The 26,065-nt window shown below is 43.5% G+C and overlaps 1 protein-coding gene across 7 annotated transcripts in view; it reads right to left on the bottom strand.

Annotated features, from left to right (window-relative positions):
• The window catches only part of NRF1 (nuclear respiratory factor 1), a 151,885-nt gene that overhangs the window by 109,482 nt on the left and 16,338 nt on the right, over nt 1-26,065 (bottom strand). For 6 of the 7 annotated variants that reach the window (XM_074975912.1, XM_074975930.1, XM_074975950.1 and 3 more), the window contains exon 2: nt 6,146-6,365. In XM_074975912.1, coding sequence (XP_074832013.1) covers nt 6,146-6,356 — 211 coding nt within the window. In that variant the 5' untranslated portion in view covers nt 6,357-6,365. Of the gene's footprint in view, nt 1-6,145; nt 6,366-10,738; nt 10,848-26,065 lie in introns of those variants that run through there. The other variant, XM_074975921.1, reaches the window with a different exon arrangement.

Below are 26,065 nucleotides of genomic sequence, written 5' to 3'. Positions count from 1 at the left end.
TTTCAAGAGAGGGATGGGTGGGAAAGCAGGAACAGCAGCTGTCTTCATAGACCATCAATTCCTATTGCAATGCTGCCCTCTGGTGGCCAGTCCTAGTATTTTATAGCATACACTTAAATTACACTTAATTTAAACCTCTGGGGAAGATGGGGCACTGGGAAATCCAGGAGGAGAAAAAACTTGTTTTCTTTTTTTCATTTGTTTAGTTTTGAATTGTTAATACTGTGAACTTGCAGCTTGTGGAAACATAAGGAGACGTGACAAGTAACAAGAAAAGTTTCTACAGGCATGTTAGCTAGAAGGTGATCAGAGAGGGTGTGGGGCCCCTACTGGATGAGGAAGGTAACCCAGTGACAGATGATGTAGGGAAAGCTGAAGTACTTGATGCTTAAGGCTTTCTTTGCCTCTGTCTTCACACAGAAGGACAGCTCCCAGACTAATGCAATACGTGATGCGCTGTGCAATGAAGGTGGACAGCCTTTGGTGGGGAAAGAACAGGTTAGAAGCTATCTAAAAAAGATAAACATACACAAATCCACGGGCCCGGACCTAGTTCATCCGGGGGTTCAAAGGGAGTTGGCATATGTCACTGACGAGCCCTTGGCCATTACCTTTGAAAAGTCATGGAGATCAGAAGAGATCCCGGATGACTGGAACAAGGCAAATGTAGTGCCCATCTTTAAAAAAGGGAAGAAGGATGATCCAGGGAACTATAGGCCGGTCAGTCCTACATCAGTCCCTGGAAAAATCATGGAGGGGCTCCTCAAGGAAGTCATTTTGAGGCACTTGGAGGAGAGGGAAGTAATCAATAGTTTCTACAATGAGATAACTGGCTCTGTGGATAGGGGAAAAAATCAATGGATGTGATTTATCTTGACTTCAGTAAAGCTTTTGATACTGTCTCCCACAATATTCTTGTCAGCAAGTTGAAGGAATGTGGATTGGATAAATGGACAGTAAGATGGATAGAAAGCTGGCTAGAAGGTCGGGCCATGCGGGTAGCGATCAACGGCTCGATGTCAGGATGGCGGTCCGTTTCTAGTGGAGTGCCCCAAGGTTCAGTTCTGGGTCCTGTTCTGTTCAACATATTTATCAATGACCTAGATGAGGACCTCAGCAAGTTTGCGGATGACACTAAGCTGGAGGAGAGGTAGATACGCTAGAGGGTAGGGATAGAGACCAGAGTGACTTAGACAAATTGGAAGACTGGGCTGCAAAAAATCTGATGAGGTTCCACAAGGACAAATGCAGAGTCCTGCACTTGGGCCAGAAGAATCCCAAGCATTGTTACAGGCTGGGGTCTGATTGGCTCAGTAGTAGTTCTGCAGAACAGGACCTGGGAGTTGTAGTGGATGAGAAGCTGGACATGAGCCAACAGTGTGCCATTGTAGCCAAGAAGGCTAACGATACATTAGGCTGCATCAAGAGGAGCGTTGCCAGTAGATCCAGAGAAGTGATTATTCCTCTTTATTCAGCTTTGGTGAGGCCGCATCTGGAGTACCGTGTCCAGTTCTGGGTCCCCAACTATAGGAAAGATGTGGACACACTGGAGAGGGTCCAGTGGAGGGTGACCAAAATAATTAGGGGGCTGGAGCATATGATCTATGAAGAAAGGTTGAGGGAATTGGGTCTCTTTAGTCTGTAGAAGAGAAGACTGAGGGGGGACTTGATAACAGCCTTCAACTTACTGAAGGGAGGTTGCAAAGAGGCTGGAGAGAGGCTACTCACAGTGGTGACAATGGCAGAACACAGAACAATGGTCTCAGGTCGCAGCTGGAAAGGTCCACGTTGAACATTGGGAAAAACTTTTTCACTAGGAGGGTGGTGAAGCATTGGAATGGTCTACCCAGGGAAGTAGTGGAGTCTCCATCCCTGTAGGTGTTTAAGTCTTGGCTCAACAAAGCCCTGGAGCAGCTGATCTGATGGGTTTGGTCCTGCTTAGGGCAGGGGGCTGGACTTGATGGCTTTTTTAGGTCTCTTCCAGCTCTACTGTTCTGTGATTCTGTGTTAGGAGAGATGTAATGGCGACTTTGCCAACAAGAATTAGGAGGTAATTCCTTGCATCTGGCAGACACTATTTAGCATTGGCGCTATTATTTTTATTTATATTACCATGGTGCTTTGGATCCCCAGCCATGGCCCAACACTCCATGGTGGCAGGTGATCCAGGATCACTGAGAGCCCTCAACCAGGTCAAAGCTCCATTTTGCTAGCACTGCACAAGCAGTCAATGACAACCCCTTCCCCAAAGAGCTTACAGTCTAAACCCTGGTTTTCCAAAACGGGGGGCATGAGGAAATTCCGGGGGCGGTGTGAGGCGACCCAGTCCCCACACCCTTCATTCTCCCTACTCCAAGAAAGAGCTGGCCTTTGCTTCCAGCTCTCAGGCCCTGCTATTTTACATAGGCAACCCGGCACAGCTGCTATAAAAAGCAGGCTGCCGGCAAGACCCACATGGCGCTAGCTGCCTCCTGCAAAGGAGTGTGGGCTGGGTAGGGGAAAGGAGGAGGAGGAGGATGGGTTTAGCTGGGAGGCTGGGGGAACCTGGCTCAAGGGAGGGCAGGGAGATGGGGTAAGAGCAGGGAGCTGGTGGTGCCCGGCTTTGCGGGAGGAGAGGGGCTTGGGTGGGCAGCTTGTGGGGCTTGGGCAGCTAGCCCAGGGCTTGGACTGGAGGGCAGGTGGCTGGCCCCAGCAATGCGGGGCTCAGGCGGCTGACCCACTGTTTGGGTGGGCAGCTCGGGCGGCTGGCAAGCGAGCAGGCAGCTCTGGCAACGCAGGGATCAGGTGGGTAGGCAGCTGGTGTGGGCAGCTCTGGCGGCTGGCACAGGGTCAGGCAGTTGCCCAGCTGGGGCTGCACCAGGCACCAGTAAGAGGAGGGGGCTGTGCTGTTAGCCCGGCCAGCCCACAGTTGGCCTCCGGGCTGGGATGGGGCTGGCACAGTGTCCAGCACCCCAGCCAGTGCTGCAGATGGTCTCTGCAGGGCCCGGCCACACCTGCAGCTCTGGGGCCATGCGAGCAGCCCATTCGGTGCAGAGTTGGTGCCCATGGGTCCCACACCATGTCCAGCGTGGGGTCTGGAACCAGCCATCACAGCCTGTGGCTGGGCTGGTGTCAGCCCAGCAGGGGTCAAAGTCCAGCAGGACGTAAGGGGGCTCCAGGGGGTGGGGGCACTAAGGCTTCAGCGCTTGGCTCGGCGGGGGGCGAGGGGGGCAGCACAGCTCCATTGAGTCTGCTATCTGCTATTTTCCAGACAGCTTTTCTGGCAACCCCATTCATAAATTAGTAAGCAATCCATTCAGTGTTCATGTCGATACACTGTCAAGAAGCACTGCAAGAACAAGCACTCAAAATAAAATATGATTCAAGTGCAAAAGATTTTTGAAAACTCAAGCTTGTAGGAATTTTGGATAAAACATTTCCCAATGTACATGAAAGTTGGGGAAGAAGTGCTCAGTACTATTCTTCCATTTTTGTAAATATACCCCTGTGAAAAAGCTTTTCAAGTTTAGTCATGTTAAAAATGAAACAAAGAAATTGACTGGATGTCAAAAATGATTTGAATTGCGCACTTTCATCTTTCAAACCGAGGATTTCCCAACTCGTGAAGAAAACGCATCATCATTCTTCACACTAAATTTATTTTGTTTCTGCAGTTAAATTATCTTTTTATTGAAATTGTGGGCCAAGAAAAACTATGTGTGCTTATTTTTAATATTAAATAACATTTTTATATCAAGTTTGTGTGTTTATTTTAAATTATGAATTGAATTTTTGGTTAAAAGAGGGGTTGGATGATGGCAAAGAAGAGGTGGGGCAGGGGCCTGAAGGCTTCTCAAGAGTCAAAAGGGGAGCATGATGCTGAAAAGTTTGGGAACCACTGGTCTAAAAGAAAGGAGCTAGAGACAGAAAAATGAAGTGTAAAACTGGTACCACTTGCGAGGGGAAGGATGCAGTAAGGTCTGGGATGCAGGTGGGAGTGGAATTCAATTGTGAAGGAGAAAAGTGAGGAGAATATTTGGGGGTAAAAGATAAGGAACCGCGTTTCAGCCATTTTCCAGTGAACAGCCTCAGTCTGCAATAACAGAATTGAGTTGTGGTGTGAAAAACACGGGTGACACATGGGATATTAACTTTCAGCAGGGAAGAAACAGGAGGTACAGATGGACACTGAAGAAACTAGTATCCAGGCATCAGATTGTCCTTAATGTTATAAGAAGGGCTCTTAGAAGAGCTGGTGACCACTTTTTTGAAGACATTTTCATCAGGACAGTTTTTTACGTTCAAAGCAGGCAGGCCAGGGACTACCAAGCTATTGGCCATTCTGGAGTCAGTCAGTTATATGCTCTTGTGAGCTCTTGTTTTCAAATGAAAGGTCTCAGTTTCTTTCCAATACAGAACAAAAACAAAATTTCAAACCTTCAGATTACTTTGTGAAATAATATTCTTGTTTTCTGGACAGCCCTAATGCTCTGCAGCTCCAGAAAAAGAACAGAGGGCTGGGGTGTGTGGCCAACAACCTTTTTATTTCCCTCCCCACCCTCCCCCCACTAACTTCCCCTTTAAAATTTTACCTACCAGGTTAGCAGATCTACAAAACAACTCAGATTACGCCCCCCCCCCCCCCCTGCATGCTTGGGAGGCATTTTCACACGCTGATATCTAACGCAAACCTGGTAAATCTCACATGGTCTGCAAGTTCCACTTTTATTTGACTGAAAAGGATGTCAGGCTCTCACAGGTCAACAGCTCTTCCAGCTCTGACCGCACCAATACTCCTTTGCTCGAGTCCCTTCACTGGCTGTCACTCTCCTAACACCAGAGAGGAGTAGGTTGGATATTAGGAAAAACTACTTCACCAGGAGGGTGGTGAAGCACTGGAATGCATTACCAAGAGAGGAGGTGGAATCGCCATCCCTAAAGATTTTTTAAGTCCCAACTTGACAAGGTCCTGGCTGGGATGACTTAGGGTTGATCCTGCTTGGGGACAGGGGACTGGACTCGATGGCCTCTTGAGGTCCTTTCCAGCTCTGTGTATGATCTAATTCAAATGAATCAATCATTCTCCCTTCCAAGGCTTCGCACCACCTCAACTATCCTACATCTCATTTCTTATTTCCTACTATACCCATCCTGCTCCCTATACTCAGAGGTCTCCTTGCTTCTCCCTTGCAGCTTTCTTTTGCATCACATCACAAGCTGTGAACAGCCTTTTAAGTAACAGTTGCATATTACCCTCCCACTCCTTATTAGACAGCCTCCTGAACAGGCCCCAGCTCTGAAGAAAGTTAGTTGACAGTTCAGTGCTGGGCATATTCTATTGTACAATTATCGGTACTGCAACTTCTTGCACCTTTAGTCTGTAAGCTCTTTAGCGCAGGGACTCAAGAGCTCAACACATTCACATTTCACACCCACTGACACATTTACCGCATGGCACTGCCAGTGATATTAAAGAAGAGAAAAATCAGTAAATGTTCCCATCTTCACAGGTTGCCTTGGATTCAACAAGTGCACTCCAGGGTTTCACTTCAGCAGATCAATGATTTTAGGTCAGCCTGAGACTGGTTATCTGCTGCTGTATTTGTGACTCAATGGGTTAGGCCGAATCCATGATTTCAAGAACATGGGGTAGGGGCTCCACTAGAGGGGGACTATGAGTTTGGAATGTTTTTCTATGTAAAAGAAGCCCGAACCTATTAGTAGCACCTTCTTAGGTGAGGCTGAAGAGGTGTCTTGCCTTCCCAATTTGGGTTGTGGGGGATTTACTGTGTTATTTTGGTTAACATCCTTTAAGTCTCATTGTTTTATTTGGGAAATGGAACCTGGCTGCCCTTTGCCATTTTCTGCCTTTCGTTTAGCCTTCCATGCAGCCATACGTGCTGCTGACACTTATACTTTAACGATAAATATTTTTGACCTAGCATCACCACACTCTAAGTATCACAAGATGTTACTCAATGTAGCCATACCTATTCAGTTGGCTTTGCAGGGCCCTGTAATTAAGCCTGATGCAATAACCACCCTGCCAGGTTTGGTGAAGAGAGGAGTTGGTCATATTAAACAACGACACTCGAGTGCTATATGCAACCCCCAGCTGAATAATGGGACATCAGGTGAATAACCATGAGTGCTGAAGTAAGCTTACCTGCAGCAGCCAGGTGGGCAGTGACTTCATCAGCTGCAGTAGAGTTGAGAATATCAGAGTCATCATAGGAGGTATCCTCAGGAGAAGACGGTGAATCTTCATCTGCACTCAACATGCTGTGTTCTGTGTAGGTGGCCACATGGACCTGCTGCACTTGCTGAGCCTCGATGGTGTCCATATGTTCTGTCTTGGTCACCCCGTGTCCTTCCATTAATAGTTACTGTTAAGGGAGACAAGAGATCACAGGACAGACTTTCTAAAACTGAAGCACTGTAATAAAATGGGGTTGACCATCTCTCCTGCCAGCCTCAGATCACTCCACTGACTTGAGAATGAGAACAGACATTCTCTACCCAATGGAAGTCACCCTTTGGGCAACTGAACTGATGGTTATACAGGGAGGTAGAGAACAAATGGGAAATTTAAAACAAGACCTCTGAAAAACCCTTGTTTCCAAACACTGAGACACTCTGAGGGGATGATCTTCACGAAGGGACACGTCCTCCTGGATCCAGTTACCCTTGGTACAGCAGCCCCACAAACATTTCAGGAGATGTTTGGCCAAAGATACAAACTGCTGCCCTAAGCTACACAGAAGTTATTTTTAACCTTCACTTCCTCTTTAGTATCTAGGCATCAGGTAAGAATCGTTCTGGTGAAACACAAAGGTTGCATGAAGTACTCATCAGACATGACTCAACAGTAAGCCACTGAATAAAGGAATAAATGTGTAGCATTTATATACTGTCATATATTCTCAAAGACCTTTTCAGACATTAACTCCTCAACCCTCACACAGTCTCTGAAAAAGCTTGGTGGAAAGACCAGAGCAAAGAAATGGCAGGTGTGTATGCCAGCTACGTGCTATGTCAGTCATTATACACTGCTAACACTCACATTCCTGTCCCTAGTCTTTTACCACTGAAAGGTTTCATGGAAGAAGGAAGTTTTAAAAGAAGAGGCATGAATGAAAAGAGGGTAGTTAACTAGGACACAACAAGTGGAAGATAACTGCAGGCACACAAGAGAGACAAAAGAAGAAATCAGGAACATGAGATGCAGGACAGGAAATACAGGCATCTGTAAGGGAGAACATATGCATGGCTGAAAAGTAAGATAGGAGGAAGAAAGGGGAGCAACAACGTGAGTGGGGTGGTGAGGAAAGAATCAGAAGCTTGCACTTGACTATGAAGGAGAGGGGAAGGCAAAAGTGAAATGTGAGAAAGCTTTGACCCTGTCTTGCCCAATGGGAGAAACATTTGTTTCCCCCAGTAGCATTTTAAATAGACTGAGACAAGAAGCATGGAGACAAGAAAAGATGTGGTTGCAGTAGCCAAAGCAGGAAGTAATCAAAGCTCAGAAAAGGGATTTAACAGTCAGCATGGAAAAGAAAAGGTTTAGTGGAAAGGGGCTGCAAATGAAGAGCTATCTGGATTTGGCAATAACCTGCATATTGTTGGGCATAAGAGAAAGATGTTATTCAGTTTCCACCATGTGGCACTTGAGTAGGTGTCAGAACATGCAGGAAAAGATTTCAGGAGAGGTAGATTTGGAAGTAACCAACTATGGTGTGAACCGAGATGATGTTTCAAGGCCTTGTTGAGACTAGGATTTAAGCTACAGCATTAGCATATGTCCACTGGCACATGCTACCATCACACCTTTAAAACACTAGCTCAGCAAGGTCCTATAATGATCAGGAAGTAGATGACCTTCAGAAGAGATGAAATGAGGAGGGTGGACTCTAGAGGGCAGCAGTTCCAGGACGACATTTAAGAAGAGGAAGTCAAGGTAGTTGGAATAGACTCAAGGAAGGGGGAGGCAAAGGGAGGAGCTAGAAATGGGGTAAAGAGCAGGAACACAGGGTCCACATTTAAACCCCTTCAGGGATTTTAGTCAAAGCCTGGTTTCAAAAGCCTACAGGTGCCAGTGTTTGCTTTGCTCTGACATGTAGGCACAAGAGACATTTAAATGAGTTCTACCATCACCGAAGACAGTCTATGCCAAGGGATACTGAACATGGGAAACAAGCTCTTAAAAATAAATCACATAAAACAAAGTCTAAAATCTCTTTCCACACTTCTGACTTTCTAATAGTGCCTGTTTCTTCAAGGAACATATGATGCATCCCAGGTGTGGGAAACAATTCCTTGGATAGTTTTTCCCATTAAATTACTAAAAAGGAAGAATAAAACAGAGGAACTGATGAGAATCCCAAAGACTTTCCTCCACGGCAATTTTCTAGCTCATTACAGGGGCTCTTTTACAAACTTTCCTTTATCTAATTTGTGACTCCTCCCCCTCCCTTCTGCCCCTCTGCTCTCTGATTTGCTCACCTTGATAATATTTTTCTGATTTGTCAAAATTGATTACTATTTTTGGTTCTCTGTGCCTTAAACATTGAGTCTGTTCTGGTATGGCTATGGTCTGAAGAAGTGGGTCTGTCCCACGAAAGCTCATCACCTAATAAATTGTTTTGTTAGTCTTTAAAGTGCTACTGGACTGCTTTTTTGTTTTGATAGTATATAGACTAGCTCGGCTATCTCTCTGTTACTACTCCCTTGCTTAATACTACGGGAAGTTGCAAAGGGTGGGTAAAAGAATGCCACCTGTACTGCTAGTGAAGGATGTGTAAATGGATTGTCTGGAGTCAGATGTTTTGAGTTATGATATTCTTGGTATAATGGGCAAGACCATGAAACTGATAGATTTGTAAAGACCTAAATATGAGTTTGTTGAAACAATGGCCAAAGAAAAGTGGGAAGAATATGCTGGTGTGGGTGAGCAATAGTGTTTTAAAGGTGATGGTACAATGTGTCCCAGAAGCAGCCGGCATCTCCCTACAGCAAAGGGCTCTGCACACTGCCCTCATCAGCAGGCACCATCCCCACTGTTCCATTTGGCTGGGATTGGGGAACCACGGCCAATGGAAGCCGTGGGGGCTGTGCCTGCAGGCAAGAGCAGCACATAGAGCTGCTTGCCTCAAGGAAGCAGCATGCGGCCAGGGCAGGGAGGCACCTGCCTCAGCCCCATTGTGCCACTGAACAGGGGCTGCCTGAGGTAAGTGGTACTCAGCTGGAGCCCGTGCTCTGAATCCTTCCCATGCCCCAACCCCTGACCCACCCATACAGTCATGGCCCTCCATACAATTTCTCTATCCAGATGTGGTCCTCAGGTCAAATAATGTGCCTATCTCTGACTTAGATCATATGTACATATTCTGGTGTCAGTCCCAGCTGAGGTAACCTTGAACGCAATGAGTAAATGAAAAGAGCAGGAAAACAGCATCCACATTTAAACCCCTTGGAGATTTAAGGCAAAGATTCAAAAGCCTACAGGTGCTAGCATTTGCTTTGCTCTGATATGTAGACACAAGAGACATTTAAACCCAAGAGTTGCAACTACAGACAGATCAACCAACCTTCCACACACAATACATCATCAAATCTAACAATCAGTTTCCCAACGTTTTGACAACCTCACATGTTCTTAAAAAGCGTCATTATTTCTGTGATCCCAATCTGAGAGCTTGGGACCTAGTCAGAAGCTATGAAGTCAAAACTCAGGTCAACATTTTAGGTGAGGGAGTGATAACTCACGTGTAAGGGTCAGATGTTGTCAGTTATTTTTAGTAAAAAGTCATAGACAGGTCACAGTTAGTACACAAAAATTCACGGAAGTCTGTGGCTTTTACTAAAAATAATGGGGATTAGGAGCTGACTCAAGACCAAGCTGGGTGGGATAAGTAGAGCCCTGCACGGATATAAAATCTTTATTGGCATCTGCATCCATAGCCGCAGGTGCAGATACCCACAGATATCTGCAAATGTGCAGGGTTCTGGACATAAAATTTGTATCGACATCTGTATCTGCAAAAACGAGCCATGCATGTCCGCATCCATATCCGCAAATATCCGTGGGTTTGCTGGGCTCTAGGGCAGAAAGACTGAGCCCTACTGCAGGGGTTGGGGAGTGTCCAGCACCGGCCACCTGAGACAGCTGATGGTTTCAGGGCCTTGGGGCTGCAGGATCCCTGACGACTGGCCCCTCTAGCCCTGACACCCCAGAGCTGAACTGGAAAGTGTCACCGATGTGTTAGAGTCACAGAATCCATAATTCCGTGGTCTCCCATGACAATCTTATTCTAATTTATTTACTAGGGCAAAGGAAAGGAAGAGGTCTTCCAACACTGCTGGAAGGGCCTGAACTCCACAAGCTACTTAGGGTCATTTTTCTTTCCATGAATGTTCATGGCAGATTTCTCCCCCACCACCTTTTATTACATACTTTTCTGATGTCCAGGAGATTACACAACCATTGCTAGGCACCAATCTGCTATACTACACGCGCCACACGCAACAACAACGTCATTAAAAAGAAAAAAAAAAAAGGTCATGGCTCCATCAGCTCTCTGTGATGTGCTCTGAGCTCACGAAGAAGCAGCAGGAAAGTGACAAGTATAACTAAAAATTTACCCCCATAATAAATCATACAGTGACAGTGCAGTATGACACAAGGAAGCTTCTGAAGGTTAGGGTTATTCTGATTTATATCACAGCTGGTCAGAGAGTCAAACAGTCTAAAAACAGAGACCTTATTTCTGGACTGGGGTGGGAAGAAGGGTTTGGTCACAGCGGCATTCAAGTGCTTGATTTGATCACATGGCTCACGTGTGTGTTTGTGTTGCTTGCTTAGCCTGCAGGAGGAAGGGAGCATAGTCTAGTGGTTAGAACAGAGACATGGGAACCACAACACTTAAGTTTCACGTCTGACATAGTCTGCATAAGCTTCTCTGAACAGAACAAACCACACACAACAGACATTAGTTACGTCACTTAATGTGCTTCCGGAAGTAGCTCAGATACTAAGGTGATAACAGCAGTAAAACAGCCTATATGGAACAGAATTTGTTTAACTATCTGATATGAGGAACTTTATAGGAATAGCCCCACCACCACCCATGCACTCAGGGAAAATTTATCACGTGAGAAGCATTTTGTGATTTTTGATCGAAAGCTGCCAAACCCTCCACCTCCTTCAACAACAGTAACTATGTCTGCATCTATGCTTGTTAGCAGCACAGCTAAGTTGACCTAACTTTTAAGCATAGATCAGACCAAAGTTGCAGTTTCTAGCTAAATATGCTCCAGGGCAACGTTTCCCAAATGGCGGCCTGTGGAGCCCCAGGGCTCTGCGGAGTGAAAATAAGGGTTCCACAGGAAAATTCCATTCCAATAGCTGACTCCTCTGCAGCTCCCTGCCCTGCTGCTGCTGAAACAGTAGCACTAAATTCAATTGGTTTAACAGCCGGCAGGGCAGGAGGAGGGAATCTGGCCGTTAAAGCAACTGAATTTAGTTTCATTATTTTATTAGCAGCAGGGAGCTGCAGAGAGCCCCTCACCTTCCCACTACCCGACCAGCCACACCCCTCCAGGGCATGTGGCTTGGCTCACCCCTGCCAACGGAACATGTCCACACCAGCCTTCTTTCTGACAGCACCCACGGATGGGTTAGTCCCGGGGGCCAGTTTGGGGCTGAGGCAGGTTAACCCTGGGGATGTGGGGGGGAGGCAGGTTTGGGGCTCAGAGGGGTTAAGCCTGGAAAGAGGGGGACTGGGTTTGAGGCCCAGGGTGGTTCAGCCAAGAGATAGAGGGGCAAGTTTGCGGGATGGGGGATAAAACTTGAGGGTGGGAGGGTGGATTTGGGAGCTGAGGTGGGTGAAGCCTGGAGATGGGGGGCAGATTTGGGGGTTGAGGGGGGACAGAATTTGGGAATGGGATTTCAAAAAAATATTTCAAGTTTAACAGGGTTCCATGGCCAAATAAAATTGGGAAACACTGCTGTAGAGGAACTCAATTCTGCACAATAGCAAAACTGCAACTATGGGATCCACTGCATCAGGCTATTAAGATTATACTTATTACTAAGTCACCTTCAAAATCACTACCCTACCTGTAATAATCAAAGACCAACAGAGCAAGCTATTTCCCAGCTCTGTTTATGAGATAGATTGTTAAATAACAGCCTCAATAAACAGCAGCAATTCAAATACCTCCCAGAGTTAAAACAGAGCAAGATATCAAGAGAACACAGGAGCAAATTGTAAACAGCCTGATCTTCTGATGGAGGAACCTATTTGTCACTGTCCTACTTCAACAGGGAAGGAAAACTTGTGAAAAAATTTTGAAGTAGAGGTGGGCACATTTTTTTGACTGGAAAAAAAATTTGAAAATAGGTGCAGATTTGGGTTGACCAAAATAGTCATGAAATTTTTACGGATTTTGGTGAATTGTTTCAGTACTTGCTCCCGCAAAGAAAACCAAACCTAAAATCTGAAAAGGTATAAAGCATTTTGTTCCAAGATTACCAAAATAGACATGTTTCAACTTTTTGTGTCAAAAACCTTTTCTAAAATTATCTTTATTTTAAAAATTAAAATTAAAAACTCAGTATCCAAAGAAATATTTGTTTTGATGTGAAACTGTTTCATTTCACTCAAAATTTTTTTTTGAGTTTTCAAAGCTAGCAGTTTTTTTGTTTTGTTTTTTTTTTTTTTACATAGTCCTAATTAAAAATGAATAGCCTTGATGGACCTGACCTTTCCCCATTTAGTTACACTGCCTCTTATAGCAATATCCAGTGACTTTATTTTACAGATCAATGCAACATTAAATGCGCTCTTCATTTTAAAAATGTTTATCAACTTAGAGTTGACATTGGAACAAGGATGACCAAAGCATAACTTAGCAGATCAAAAGACTTCCATGTCATTCTTTAGCATAGTGACATGGCCTCTGGAGGCGTGTCGTCGTTATTGATTACAATGCTCCATTTCAATCAGGATGTTTGAATCACAAAGCAATATTGCATGCTGGGGAATGTAGTCTTCAAAGATTGTATGGTTAATATTAAAAAGATAACGGATGGTTGTAGTCAATTTCGCTTGAAGCAATTTGACACAATGCTCTGCCTCTATGGATCTCAACCAATTCACCATTGTAGGCCACATATGTACCTCTCTGTTACATTATCACTTCCTCAAAATACATACTACCTGAATGGCCCTGAGGCTGGCACATGGGCTACAAATATGTATTGAACAGGTTGCAAGAGGCACTTTTCTGGCTCTTTTGGGCACATTTCATTGGACTATGAAATTATAATCACTGCATTTTTGAAACAGTAAGGCCATGGCTACACTATCCCTCCCTTTCGGAAGGGGCATGTAAATTATGGCTGTTCAAAATGCAAATGAGACACCAATATGAATGCTCAGTGCCTCCTCTGCATAATGGCAGCCACCCAGCCCGTCAAAAGTGCTGATTTCAAAATAAAAATAGCCGGATAGCCAGGGTTCCTTCGAATGGGTGCCCCGGTTTCAAAAGCTCCCTTCTTCCCAATTTATCAGTATTCATATCAGCGCCTCATCTGCAGTTTTGAATGGCCATAATTTACATGCCCCTTCCAAAACGGAGAGGTAGTATTAGTCACGGCCTAACTGTACAATTAAATGACTGACATTAGCACCCCTCTGGTAACTACGCAAAGTTACATGTGTACATTAGATATAGTTATTGTCATTCTAGTTCAGTTCCCAGTATACATTAACAGGCCTTTTCTACACTACACTACACTTTGCCAATATAGAAATCCTGGGTGAGCCTCCTGGGGTTGACCCTTCTTATGCCAACGAGGAGGTGTTTTAGTGATGGGTCCGTAACACCACTTTCCAGACTGATGCTAGCTGGCTGTGGATAGCAGACTCTTCTATTGGCACAATTGCATTGATAGTGGGGGGTTTTTGCTGCCATAGCTATGTTGATCAGGTATTTTCCCCTTACATGCTTGACCAATAATAGCTATGCCAACAAAACACGTGCCCAAGAGCTGGTCTTGATCTGGTGTTTCTGAGACTGTCCCAAATAACGATTGGTTGTGTTAGCGGAAGAATCATTCATTCACAAAATTATTTCTCCACTCTCCAATTCCTTCCAGATGAACTCTGTCTACATTTGGTAGCCGTTTATGGTTTCTTGCTCTCACTGATATTATTTTCAATTTTTTGTTCTTGATTTTTCTTGCCTTTTATTAAGTGTGCATGCATGTATATACGTATTTCATACAGAAAACTATTATTCGCTTCAACTAATAAAGCAGAGCTCACTATCTGCCTATGGATGACACTCTCTTTCTCAAAGTGTTTGAGATCTGATCTGAGTGCTGTATTAGAGTTGGCGTTGACATTATTATTATTATATTGGGGGACAGAGCTCTTTAAAGCCAATAACACTGGGTTCCAGAACACTGTGGTTTATTTATTTATTAGACAAATATATTCAAGCCACACAGACAAGTTCTAATACATTGACTGTGAAGGGCATTTCTAGTCCAGTTTAAACCAAAACTTTTTTTCATGTGGTGGCTGCTGCATTTTGTTTTTGTTCGTTTGTTTGTTTTGTCTTTTGTGAATACGGAGGAAAGAGAACATTTGTGCTTAGTTTTGTCATTTAATTTCTTCCCTCAGCATCTGCAGCACCTTCCAGTTTTCCAGATTTTCACATTTCCCAGCTCCTGGAAATCTTCCATCTCTCACCCAGCAGTCACGAGGCTCAGGAACACTGCATTTGTATCTTTCAAACCTACTATGCTATCTTGTGCAGTATCTCCTCAGAGGAAGCCAGCCCTGGCAGACAAACGTATCAGCCGGGAAGAGTAACAGAGAGGAAGCCGTGCTAGTCTATACACTATCAAAACAAAAAGCAGTCAAGTAGCACTTTAAAGCCTAGCAAAATAGTTTATTAGGTTAGCTTTCGTGGGACAGACCCACTTCTTCAGACCATGGCCAGACCAGAACAGACTCAATATTGAGTCTGTTCTGGTCTGAAGAAGTGGGTCCGTCCCACGAAAGCTCACCTAATAAACTATTTTGCTAGGCTTTAAAGTGCTACTTGACTGCTTTTTGTATCAGCTGGGAGTTTCTGCTGACAACCATCAAACAGAAGTCAGCCAGTTTGTTTCCATCTCAGCAGTTAGGCAGCCATCTACTTTACATCCAAGATGACTAAGGTCATGTCTAGACTACCCTTTATGAAAGCAAAACTTACACTGCTCAAGGGTGTGAAAAAAACACAGCCTTGCTCATCTAGGTGATCTTATTATGTCAGTGGGGGAGTTCTATCCTGTTGACATACAGCAGCTGAATGAACATTCTTACTACAGCACAGGTATATCGATACAGCTGTGCCACTGTACAATTGCTCTTGCAGACATGCCCTTACGCTATGATACCTGTGAATACACTTCCTCGGCATTGTTGTAGTTCAGTCCAAAGGTCTCTAACAAAATATTCTGACACTGAAAGGTACTTTTTGCTCAACAACAAATATAAGAGCCCCTCTTCTACACCCGGTGCAAATGCTTTGTATCTTTCTAAATCAGAAGTTTCTTTGATATAAATTCAACTACAATCAAATTTGCTATTGACACCAGAAATAGAAGAATAACAAGTCTAGGAGGAGGACAAAACCAAACCTCTAACTAACCTGAAAAGGTCATAACAGTTGAAGCTGCAGGCAAAAGCAGGGAAAGGATCCTATTAAGCATGAAGTCTGCAGGAAATTGAGCAAACAACCACACGGATTAAACTGAGGCCTTGTCTATACACAAAAGGTTTTGGTATGGTTTGGTATTCTTAAATGTGAATGGATGTAATTGTCATAAACCACTGTATAAATGCTCTTTTTTATGTAAGAATGACTTTTTTCATCCCGTGTCACTTAGGAAGGCATTTAAAGCTCCCACTCCTCTCAAACTGCACTGCAAAATGTGTCATAGAATCATAGACCAATAGAGCTGGAAGAGACCTAAGAAGCCATCAAGTCCAGCCCCCTGCCAAAGGCAGGACCAAACCCCATCAGATCAGCCCAGCCAGGAGAAGGCACTGGGGAATAGATCTACATAACTATACCTGTATAACTGGCTTCGCCACACAGACAAGCCTTGAGTATATCTCAATTTTACTTCCTTACCACTACATTGCTTCCAAGGCTGCAGAAAGTGAGAGAGAGCAGGGTGCTGAAAGGGAAGGTATTGAAAACAGGATTTCAGCCAAGACATTCACAACAATATGAAGTTTGAGAAGCACTATATTAAGTGACCAGAAGCATGACTGTTATTGTTGACAGTTAAATTGCCATTATGTTTCAGAGTAAAACACTCCATGAAAGGAACTGGACAGGTCCCAGTTCTCAAAAGATAATTGTAAAAGGTGGATGCAGCCCTGTGTCAGGCCAAATTCAGAAAGTTTTCTTCATCTTTATAACTACAGAGTCTAGAAACTAACTGTAGTAAGAAGAAGGCATAAGCCCATACAGCATAGGCCTGGTTTGAGGCCTAAGGCCTAGCAATAATGGATAAAACATGGCTAAAAGCAAAGCTAAGCTGTGAGCAACAGACAGGCCTCCGAGAATGGAACTTGGCACCAACAGGGCTGAGAGTGCAAAATACTAATTGCTCATCGGCCCAGGTGCAGAACTATAATTGGTACAAGTTGGAAGCACAAGGTACCACCAGCTCATTAAAAAAGATCTTGGTACCCACTCCTCAGATACAGACCGAGGTACAGGATAGGGTCTAAAATGACACCATGATGGATAAGAGATGATCTAATCAAACCATGCGGTACAGGGTGGTGGGTGGTACCCAATTAGTGTCAGAGGGTGGTAACCTGACAGTGTCAGAGGGTGACAACTTTATATACCAGCAGCGAGATGTGCTTTGTTTTTGTGTGTATAGAACGTTGTGCCTTGAAGGGACCATCTTTGTCTGACCTGGGGGGCTGTGGAATTCCCACGGATTGTGTCAGTCCATTGCTGCAGGTACATCTGCGCAGTGAATCAGTAAAATACATGTGACTACTGTTATTTGTACCTTGTTTGGCAATAAACCATGGCCAGGTGCCTTTGATCCTTATCTGGCCTGTGGTCTTTGGGGAACCTCGCGAGGTGTGCTGCCATTATTGGACCCACATCATTAAATACACACACAAGCAGCCTTCAGGTTATCATTGATGGAGCCAAAGATCTATGAGAACACAAGGGCAGTAAATCTGCCAAACTATAATAATTTTAAGTATTGAAATGCTTACATTTTCAAAAAACACACACACTAGAAATAATAACAACAACAACGACATCACAAGATGATGCAATTTCCTAGAAATATTACACAGATTTCCAGAGTCCCATCAGTAACTAAAAACAAAAAGCTCCCAAACATTTTGGGGTTTGAAACATTTGTTATGACATATAATGATGATGTATAGACCCTGTGATACAAATGTAATATAGATGCATATACTTCTAGTCTCACCTGAATGTTTCTCATTTCCCATACTATCTGGCAGCTTTAAGGCAAAGTGTTTGAAATGCTTCCCAAATGGTAAATCTTCCCTGATAGCATGAGCAGTAGGGTTATTCCCACGTACTGACGGTGTGCCTAACATCAGAAGCTTCACCCGCTTCTATTCTATATAGATTATTAACCTGAAGACAGATAAGAAACTCGTCTCTAATTGAACCAAAGTGTGGTGCTTGATAGAAGGTGAATGTGTGAAAGACGAGCCAGCAGCAAGAGGTGCAGGAGAATTGTTCTCAACTGCATCAGCTTTCATTACAAAAACGTCTCTATTATGAAGGGTGAGTAGTGATAGAGAGGTAGTTGTGTTAGTCTGTACCTTCACAGAACAAGCAGTCCTGCAGCACTTCAAAGACTAACAAAACAATTTATGATGTGATGAACTTTCGTGGGGCCGACCCACTTCAGAATTTTCTAGATCTTAAGAAGTGGCTCTGTCCCATGAAAGCTCATCACCTAATAAATTATGTCATTAGTCTTTACAGTACTAGAAGAGTGCTTTTTTGTTCTATTATGCAGTTTAATAAAACTTCCAAAATGGCAATGCAATGGAGTAATATCTGCCCGATTTTACAGATAGCTTGAAAGCAGTAGTTCTCAGATGTGACTTTCTCCTGTCATTTCAGTGGATGCTAACTCAAATGCCAATGGTGAAACGTTAAATGTCCACATGGTTAACTATTTCACTTTTCATCAAAATGTATGAAAGCAGCCTTGGCTCTCACCCAGCGCTAAAAAAATGCATGTTAGCCTTCTGTCATTGACTTCAATGCTACACACTTGTACACACTTTTTTTTTTTTTGCCAATCAAGAGGATTATTAGAGATAAAGGCTTTAAATCTATTCTCTTTCCATAATTTAAAATTTACTTGAGGTTTTTCACTCAGTCTGGTTCAAAATATATGTATCTACATATATATATATATATATATATATATATATATATATATATATATATATACACAGAGAGAGAGAGAGAGAGAGAGATTTGTTTTGTTTTTTGATAAAAAAAACTTAACTTTTTGGTCTACCCCCTCAGAAGATTGCTATAACTAATGATCATTTTATGAATGAAAACTGAACTGGAATCCAAAACAGCTTGTGAGATAATTCATGCTGAAACCCACTTTGCGTGTGCATTCCCTCATAGTACACTGCTGACACTTCTGCTCCCAAGACCTTGCACAGAGAGAGAAGCCTGGAGAACACAGGTGAGCACTCTGATTTTGAAGCGATAGGCAGACATGAGCAATGAAGAGTGATCAAACACAACAGCACATGCTTTGCTTTCTGTCCCTGCCAAAACACTAACTAAAAATCCGCTTCTTGCCTTCACGTTACATAATTGAAACCTCATTTATAACTATAAAAATCTGGACATCTCAGAAAAATATTCATGGGGATGAGAGCTCTTTTTTAAGCCATTCCTGGATGTATTTAAGTAGTAACACGTATGCCAAGAAGGTATAATGATACAATCCACTCTTTTTTTTAAAAAAAAAATCTTGTTGTGTAGAAACCAGTGCTGCTTCACCATCAGATCACAGCACAATATTTTCTTCCCACATAGGTAGAGGTGAGATTTATATTTTACAAAAATGAGACGGAAGCTTTTGCATTCAGAATAAAAGCTGAGTCACAAAACTGGCAAGAATGTAACAGTTAGGGGAAGAGTTCAACTACTATCTCCAGTATCAAAACAAAAAGCAGTCAAGTAGCACTTTAAAGACTAGCAAAACAGTTTATTAGGTGAGCTTTCGTGGGACAGACCCACTTCTTCAGACCATATCCAGACCAGACCAGACTCAATATTTAAGACACAGAGAACCAAAAACAGTAAGCAAGGAGGACAAATCAGAAAAAGATAATCAAGGTGAGCAAATCAGAGAGTGGAGGGGTGAGGGGGGAAGATCAAGAATTAGATTGAGTTAAGTATGCAGACGAGCCCCTATAGTGACTCAGAAAGTTCACATCCCGATTTAAACCATGTGTTAATGTTCCGAATTTGAATATAAATGTCAACTCGTCCGCTTCCCTTTCTACAAAGGAGCGATAATTTCTTTTCAGTAACACACATACCTTGAGGTCATTGACAGAATGGCCCATTCCATTAAAATGTTGACTAACTGGCTTGTGGATCTGGAGTGTTTTGATGTCTGTTTTGTGCCCGTTGACCCTTTGTCTAAGGGAGTTAGAAGTCTGTCCAATATACAAAGCATCTGGGCATTGTTGACACATGATGGCATATATGATGTTGGTAGAGGAGCAGGAGCAGGATCTCTGTGTCTTAAATATTGAGTCTGGTCTGGTCTGGATATGGTCTGAAGAAGTGGGTCTATCCCACGAAAGCTCACCTAATAAACTGTTTTGCTAGTCTTTAAAGTGCTACTTGACTGCTTTTTGTTTTGATAGTGTATAGACTAGCACGGCTTACTCTCTGTTACTATCTCCAGTGTTTTCCATAAGATATTTAACAATTTTTCGAGAAACAGATAATAACCGTAAAAAAAGATTAATCCATTAAATCAGAGGTAGCACCAAAGGCCACTAGTAATTCAGATTGTTCAATCAGCTACTGCACAGCTCTTTTCCAGACAATTCATTTAGTGAGTAAAACAATCACCGAATCAGCCACAAGGCAGTGATGTTCAAAGGAACTCACACGATGTGTACGGGAGACAGGCAAGCACGCAATGAATATGAGTGAAAGCATTTGGTGACCAAACTGCAACCTTTTGTGACTGGCCTGGTAATTTCTACCACAGTTGAAAATGGAATGCTAGGCTAAATTATACTGACTGGAGAGAGCGAGATGGTTAACAATTGTCAGCACACTGTCAAGATCTGCCTTCAGCAAATCCAAAACACTGATTACTAGGCCACTCACAAGGCCTTTTGGACTCCTTTCCTCCTCCACCCTATAGCCACTGAAGACAAGGTTGGTTACCTGGCTGGGACTTTCCCCTCCCAGCAATGAGAACAGAGTGAGGCATCGCAATAGTCACCTCACTATTCTACTTTTAACTTAGATATCACGTAAACTAATACCTGGATATTGACGCTTGACAAACAGATTGGAAATAAGGCATAAATTCACCATTGGAACAATTTCTTAAGAGTTATGGAGGATTCTCCATCACTACAATTATTGAATCAAAACTGGATATTTTTCTGAAAAGCTCTGCTTTAGGAATTATTTTTGGAAAGTTATCGGGCCTGTGTTATATAGGAGGACAGACTACATCATTACAAAGGTCCCTTCTGAACTTGGGTTCTATTAAATGCAGGACTAAATCCATTCAGAGCCCTGAAAATTAAGAGATCTTCAATTTGACTTTATAATGTTCTATGGGAAGCACAGTGGTCACACACACCCCACAGTTTGTGTAACTGATGAGGCATGATGTTGCATTCAGCACTGAAGTTATTTTGTTTTAAATAAATGAAGTGTTGAAGGTGCCTCAACTAGGAAATTGTGATAGTCCACCTGGAATTCACAAAGGCAAGAATCTCCATATAGTTATCATTGAGGAAGATGAGGAGAAGCTAGCGAAAACGGTGTTAGATGAAGAACGGAAGCGGTATGGACTGATTATGAACATCGATAAAACAAAAACAACGGTATTGGAGATAAGATAGGAAGGAAGACCAGTGTCAATGGTATTGAATTAGAAAATGTAAATAAGTTCACATATCTGGGGAGCAACATAACATATGATCTAGACCATAAGAAGGAAATAGCAACTAGAATAGCGAAAGCAAGAGCGAGTTTGAAGGCGATGGATAAGATCTGGAAAACCAAAGCAATTAGCTTAAGAACGAAGCCGCACATCTTGAAAACGTGTGTATTCAGCAGCATTTTGTATGGATGTTGGACATGGGTGATAACGAAAGATTCGAAAAGAAGAATATTGGTGTTCGAAAGGAGTTGTTATAGAAAGATTCTGAGAATAGGATGGATGCAGAAGGTCATCAGTGAGGAATTATATAGGAAGATACAGCCGAAAGAGAACCTGCTGCAGGTTATAAAACAGAAGTTACAACTATTTGGGCATATTTGCAGAATGAATGATGAATGAAAAATCAAGACCCTGGTATTCGGCATAATGGACAGTTTGAACAGGAGAGGCAGACCCCACAGAGAATGGGTAGATGGTATAGTAGGTTGGTGCGGAGCTAATCTACAGAAACTAAGCCACTCTGCACTGGACAGGGAAAGATGGAAGGAAACAGTGAGAGAGGCACCAGACACCAATGGGTGCTGAACCCACGGTTACTGATTATGATGATGATGATGATGAAGAATCTCCATTACACAGGCCATGTTTGTTTACTAAGATACAGCACAATTTTCTGATTAGCTGTGATATTTGCTGTGGCTGTTACAGAGTCCTGCAGGCTTCCAACTAATATTATATTTTGTAAAGACCCTTTCAGCACAGGGATCAAGTGAAACAAGCAGGACTCGGAGAAAATTACCTTAGGCCAACAGGTGCAGAGAGAAAGGAACAGACAAACCAACACTGTGATTATCTGACTGACACAGTGTCTCCACCATGGTCCCTTTTAAAAATTAAGTTAATATAGTGGAATTGCCAAGGAGGGTGGGCCACTTTTATACATTTCCTCTCAAGGATAACCCTGCTTACGGTGTTCTAATTCGCTTATTTCGCTATCTCACTCCACCCCAATCCCTTATCTATTGGCTCCCTGTGTCATTAGTGAATAGGTAACTGGCAATGACGAATTCTGACTTTGCACAAAAGGTCAGTGTAGGACTTAATTGGTTGAAAGTTCTGGCACTGAGTACACATTCTTGGCAGCTGCATGTTTGCAACACAGTCTACTTTTTAAAATTCAGCTTGTTCAAGCTCCTTGTAGTTTTGACTACAACTGCTTTAAGTAAGAAATATGTTTTCACTCAGCTTTGCTACCAGACATGGAACATCTCCTCTGTTTCTTATCCTTTGCGTAATGTCAACAACATCTGGAGTTTAATATCCTCTTCATGTTTTCAACCCCGCACAGTAAACAGTTGTGTTCGCTTTGCATCAGGCAATAACTTTCACACTGGCACTTTTGTTCACACACGATGTTGTGGTGAGAGATCCAAGGGGATTCTTGTAGAACAGTCCTGTGGGCAGCAGAAATCTGACTTGCCTGTCAGACAACAGACAGAAGGGTTTCAAAGTGCACCCGCCAGTAGCTGACTGTTAAATTACTTTTTGAGACTTTCCAAAGGCTTTAATTACAGACCAGCTTCTTATTATAAAATGGATCTCTGAAATAAGCCTCAGTGTATTTGCAGTTTGATGGAAGTGATTTTACTCCTTTAGTGACTGCCACAGGGCTTCGTTACAAACTGCTTTTTCAATATCTTTGTGAAACTGTTGGAAAAAATGGTGAGACGATACGAAGTACACCATCAACATGCCAAAGACAATGAGCTCTACATCAAGCTCTCGTAAGCTCCTGGTAGAATATGAATGAGTTTTCTAACATCTCATGAATAAAAGTCCTGTGGCTTAAGATTTAGCAGATCACACTGATATGTCTCCCCATACTTTGAGGAGCTCACCAAAAGATTGCAGCTTCCCTCACCTGAGACCACCTGCCTGCCTTTTGGAGCAGCTCTCAGGACCAGCATTCTAGCTAGACCCTCCTCTGCTCCCAACTGCAACAGAAGTGAAAAACACCTGTCATCTTGGACAGGCCATGAGACTGTGTTGGTCTGAATCAGCAAACTGGACACAGTTATCTTTGTTACATGAAAGCTACAATACTGCACCATGCAGGGCCATCCTGGGTAAGTATGCATGTGTGGGGCAAACCCTACCCTTCCCCCAAGCCCATCTCTGATCCACCCTCTCCTTCCCCATTGCACTCCTTTCCCCCAAACAACACAACCAAAGGGATTACCAGGGGGCTTGGTGCCAACAACTAGGGTCACATTCCTCCAATCCCTCCCCACACATTCACCCCAGCCTCAGAAAGTGAAGGGACCCAGCCCGTCCATGCTCCCCTAAGCTGGGCTCCCAGCCATTTTGTCCAGGGGAGCAGAGCAGAGCAGAGCAAGCTGGGGTGAGTTGCTTAGTTTCCCAGGTCTCCCACTGCGGGTGGTAAGTCAGGGAGCAGGCTCAACCCTTGCTGGAGGTGCGAGGCCCCTTGGCAATCTCCCAGACCACCCTGGGCCTTGAGTGACCCCCTCCCCCAAAAGCACAAGGCCTGAGGCAGCTGCCCCAAACCATCCTATGGACAGCAAGGTTATGACACCAAGTTATAACCAAGGTGAATCCTGAAGGTCACTTGAAAGTTTCAGGTGGTGCAAAAGGCAGCTGCCAACCTCGTAGCTACATTATGCTGATGGGGGTATATTACAACCAGTGTTCTCTGTAAACTGAGCACTTGAGCAGATGCCCAGAAGAGACTCAGGTGCTGCCCCACTAATTAGCAGAGCGCCCACAGACAGCAGTGTGTGTTTTTACTGATGGTGCCCATCTACACAAGCCTTGGGGCACTCAACAAACTTTATTCCACCTCTGGATGGAAAAATGTAGTGGGAATCTGGATTACAACTGAACTCTGTATTCCACATGGGCTGTCAATTCACTTTCTGGGTAAATCTGAGGGGTCAGGTGGGCATCTAAAGATTCCCATAGTTCTCAGCCAGGGGTACACATAGTCCTGAGAGTCTGCAGAGGTGTTCCAGAGGTACATCAACTCATCTAGTATCAGAGGGGTAGCCGTGTTAGTCTGGATCTGTAACAGCAACGAAGGGTCCTGTGGCACCTTAGAGGCTAACAGAAAAGTTTTGAGCATGAGCTTTCGTGTCTGAGTCTTTGCTTGCTCACGAAAGCTCATGCTCAAAACTTTTCTGTTAGCCTCTAAGGTGCCACAGGACCCTTCATTGCTGTGACAACTCATCTAGGTATCTCCTGAATCTTACTACAGACTACATAAAAAGCACTAGAGAAGTCAGTACAAACTAAAATTTCACACTTGTTTAAACTGCTCTACATAAACTGAAATGTAAGTGAGATATTTATAGCCCAATTAATTTATCGATTATAGTGTAGAAATGAGAAAACAAATTTTCAGTAACAGACTTTTTTTTATTTGTATGTCCGATTTTGTAAGCAAGTAGTCGTACGGTGAAAGACAAATCTGACTCTTGAAAGGGCAAAGCAGTCTGCAAGATGGAGCGCCACTGATCTGGCTCTTATCTCAGAACTGGTTTCACTAACAACTGTCCCCTTACACATGCTCTTATTGGCTACATCTACACTAGCCTCTTCCTTTCAGAAGGGGCATGGTAATGAGTGAGTTGGGAAGATGCTAATGGCTACTGCCATGAATATGCAGTGCCTCATTAGCATAGTGGCAACCCAACGCGATTCTAAAGTGCTGCTTTCGACTTGCGTGCCACCCACGTAGATGGGGGCCTTTCGCAAGGACCTGCCAGACTTTGAAAGCCCTAGAAAGCCCCCTAGCCTTCCAAATGTCCCCCATCAACACAGGTGGCGTGCGATTCAAAAGCAGCACTTTTGAATCATGCACAGCCACCATTATGCTAATAAGGCACTGCATATTCATGGCAGTGTCTCATTAGCATCTTCCCAACTCGCTTATTACCATGCTGCTTCCGAAAGGAAGGGCTTAGTGTAGACATGGCCTATGTGTTGCAAGAGTGATGCTGGTGAGATCAAAGGGCAGTTGTAATTCAATTCTGTCAGACACACCTCAGTCTAAATTTGGCCATGTTTAGAGTAAGAACGGAAGACAAATTTTGTTCATGCTTCCCATCAAGTATATTTGGCAATCTTCTAACACTCTGGCTTTTCAGTGCCTGTGTTTTGAGTCTGCCAAGGTGGGCCGTTATGGAGGGTCAAAAGGTATAGACAGGCGGTGGAGTGTCCATCCCTAGAGGTTTTTAAGTCTCGGCTTGACGAGGTCCTGGCTGGGATGTCTTAGTTGAGGTTGATCCTGCTTGAAGCAGGGGGCTGGACTAGATGACCTCCAGAGGTCCCTTCCAACCCTATGATTCTATATATAGTTTCACATTCTGGGGAAGATCTATTTGGCATCATTTTAACCTATGAAAAACATACCCAGAATCCAGGGTGATGATTCTCTTACTAAGGAAAGCTGGAGTTCTTTTTAAGTTTTCACTATGGCTGAAAGTTAAAGACAAGGCTGAAACCTAATGCATGACTTGACCTTTCCATAAAAGCTTGTGTGTATGGAGAAATTTACCAGTACAATTATATCCATATAAACTTCCCAAATGGATACTCTTCTTTTAGACTTCATTCCAGTATAACTACACCAGTGAATTTACTGGTGTATCCAAAGTAGGGATGTAAATCCCATTTAATTAGTTAACCCATTAAATATCAAGTTTAACCAATTAAATATGTGTGAGGCCAGTGGCTAGAGGAAGGAAGGGAAAGTACAACCCAGGCTGAAGTGCCCCATGTCCACAGTAGGCTCCAAGGGACTGGAGC

This window comes from Carettochelys insculpta, chromosome 1 (assembly GCF_033958435.1).
Source record: "Carettochelys insculpta isolate YL-2023 chromosome 1, ASM3395843v1, whole genome shotgun sequence".
Taxonomy (NCBI): domain Eukaryota; kingdom Metazoa; phylum Chordata; order Testudines; family Carettochelyidae; genus Carettochelys; species Carettochelys insculpta.
This window is presented reverse-complemented; position numbering and strand designations above follow the sequence as displayed.